Source organism: Octopus sinensis, linkage group LG2 (assembly GCF_006345805.1).
Source record: "Octopus sinensis linkage group LG2, ASM634580v1, whole genome shotgun sequence".
Classification (NCBI taxonomy): Eukaryota; Metazoa; Mollusca; class Cephalopoda; order Octopoda; family Octopodidae; genus Octopus; species Octopus sinensis.
This window is the reverse complement of record NC_042998.1, coordinates 20,404,381-20,407,534: the sequence shown is the minus strand read 5'-3', so window position 1 is coordinate 20,407,534 and position 3,154 is coordinate 20,404,381. Positions and strand designations below refer to the sequence as shown.

The 3,154-nt window shown below is 36.9% G+C and overlaps 1 protein-coding gene across 1 annotated transcript; it reads left to right on the top strand.

Moving 5' to 3' along the window:
* Positions 1-2,284: 2,284 nt before the first annotated feature.
* LOC115222601 lies at positions 2,285-2,770 on the top strand. The gene has a single exon (XM_029792903.1). The coding sequence runs from the start codon at positions 2,285-2,287 to the stop codon at positions 2,768-2,770; it is 486 nt and encodes a 161-aa protein (XP_029648763.1).
* Positions 2,771-3,154: the final 384 nt, after the last annotated feature.

Genomic DNA, 3,154 nt, shown 5'->3' with positions numbered 1-3,154 from the left:
ACTGCAGTTTATTATACTTTTATACATTCAGCATACCATGCATTTGGGAAGATAAATGCATTTTAACTCTCGCTGTTTTTAGCTTGGTTTCCAGGCAGAACTATTACGATTATAAATCTTCCTTAACATATTTCAGTAATTTGGTTTCTATGTTTACTTAGTTTTCATATTTTTGCTTTCTTTCAAAACAATGTTAATTAAGACGTCAAAGGTATCAGCTAAACTTATTTGAAAAATGTAGCTGGAATTAAGTTCCATCAATATTTTAGCCTATGAGGATTTATTCTATGAGAACTGCACAGTGGAGATAGAAAGAAAAAAGCATCTAAATATATGTTATCATATCAGGAGACCGGCTCATCCTTTACGTAATATTTTCTGAAATACTGTAACATAATCTAAAATTAGTATATCAAGTGCCGACTGATTGTGTGATACACCAGTTCGTGTTACTGATGTCGACTATGCCATGGGGAAGCTTAAATCAGTTGTAATGTCCGACGAATATTGAGGTGGTTTGGCCACATGGAAAGGATGGATGAAAAGCGGATGGTAAGGAGGGTGATGAAGGCAGAAATGTTAGCCAGCAGAACCAAAGATAGAACTTGGTTTGTGTGGATGAATAGATTGAGGAAAGTTTTGGTGGTTAGGTTTGCTGGAGTGAGAGAGACAGGAGAGCTTATAAATGATAGGAAAATTTGGAGAGTGTTTGTGAACGGATGAGTGAATTTTGATGTTGCTCAAAGGGATACGGAACCAGAATTACTGCTTTATTTTCAAAGGAATTCAACAAAATATCGAGATATTGTCCAGACCTACGTCTTCTACTACTGTGCTTCCATTCTCAAATTTTCTAAGATGTGATTTTTGTAAAATTTTCCTACTACTTATTTAATGGATGAACGAATGCACAGAAAAGTTTCTCTCTAGTTTGCAATATTTCAAGTAACGAGACTTTGTAAACTTTCAAATAGACAGTATATAATTTTGTGCCGTCAACTTCTCTGTGTGTATCGGAAGACATAACAATATCTATTTCAAAATAAAATAAGATAAATGATACAAATTGAACATTAAATCATTTGTATTACTTTTACACCTGGCGTTTTGCCGTATTGCGAAACTCAATTCTTCAGATTTCAATGTGAATAGACGAAGAAAGTTGAACACTTTTCAAGAGATTTCTATTTTATTTATCTATCTATCTATCCATCCACCTATCTATCTATATAGGAAAAAAGAAAAAAAACGAAAGGAAAATAGAGCCACTTACCGTAACGTGTTTTCTTTTTGCATGACACTATTGCTCAAGGTCCCCGTGGTCTTTTCTGTAGGCTTTTCTATCCAAGGATAAACCTAATCTGTTTTCCCTTTTACATTGACATTTCTGTGATACACGATCTCTATTGATCGGCCCCACTTTATTTTTTTTTTATTATATTATTTGTTTTTCTTTTCACAATCCCTTTTGATCGGAATTCTACACCCCCTTTTTTTTCTCTTCTTCCCAAAAAGAAAAGCTCTACTTTGTATTTTGTCCCTTCTGTGTTCAGCCCTGCGTGGCCAATAAAGAAATCCATCTATCTATCTATCTATTTACGATACACACGCATATTTACGTAGACTACGTGTGTGTAATGTATGTATATATATTTGTACGAATATCTATACATAGATTTGCATGTAAGCATTCATGACTATCTCTCTCTCCCCCTCTCTCTCTATATATATATATTTATGCATGCTTGCACTTGTATATATGCCTTGATATATATATATATATATATATATATATATATATATATATATATATATATATACATATATATGTGAGACTGTGAGTGTGTGATAGCATGTATATCTATTTCTGTACATATATCTGTACATATAAATGTAGCATGCATAAAGCATATATATGAATATTTATACATATACATGTAAATATGTATATATTCATATGCATATAATGCATATACACTCATATATACGCGTATACATGCACAACACGCACACACACATATACACACACGCACACATACACATACGAGAAGTGTTCATTAAACATTTCCTCTGACCCATTTCCGGTTAGGAAACGGAAGTCGTTGGCTATAAGTATACATGTCTCTCCATGTCGCATAAATTGCAGCTTTTCACTAGTATTCGTTTGACTTTTACGGCTGCTGAAGTGGACTAAGGTGTTATAATGGAGGCAGTCGAATGCAGATCAGTGATCAGTGATCAATGATGCTTGAAAGGTCTTACACCAAAAGAGACTTTCGACGAGATGAAAGAAGTTTATGGTGGCGATACACCATCATACGGCGTAGTCAAATTCTGGCATCGCCAGTTCAAATGTGGTCGGATATCGGTGGAAACTTCAATTTCTGGACAACCACATTCCGCCATTGACGACGATACAATCCATAAAGGGAAAGCCGCCATTTTGAAGGATCGCCGCATAACTATTCGGCAACTAGTCCGAGAAGTGAAGATAAGTGAAGGGTCCATGGAAAAAAAAATCACGACCATTTGCACACGCGGAAGTTGTCTGCACGATGGATTCCCCGGATGCTCACACCTTTTGAGAAGTAGCAACGAGTTAACTGCTCCCAGACTCGTTTGGCAATGTTCCAAGAAAATGAAGAGGACTTTTTCAGTAGACTTATCACACAAGATGAAATATGGGTCTATCACTATGATTCCAAGACTCACTATGATTCCGAGACACTATGATTCCGAGACAACTGCTCCCAGACTCGTTTGGCAATGAGCCAAGAAAACAAAGAGGACTTTTTCAGCAGACTTATCACACAAGATGAAATATGGGTCCATCACTATGATTCCGAGACTTAAGTCCCAGTGGTTAGAACATAGGACTCGCGGCTGTAGGATCGCGGTTTCGATTCCCAGACGGCGCTGTGAGTGTTTATTGAGCATGCTGATCAAAGGAGTCCACCTCGTCCAAGACAACACCCTAGTTCACAATGTGCATGTTGCTCAGATGAATGCTCACTCCTGCGGCTACGAAATCCTTCCTCATCCTCCTTACTCTCACGACCTCACACCATCTGATTTCCACCTCTTTCCAACCATGAAACCATTTTTGAAGGGGAAATATTTTTCGGGGAATGATGAAATCTTTTGGAACCAGCGC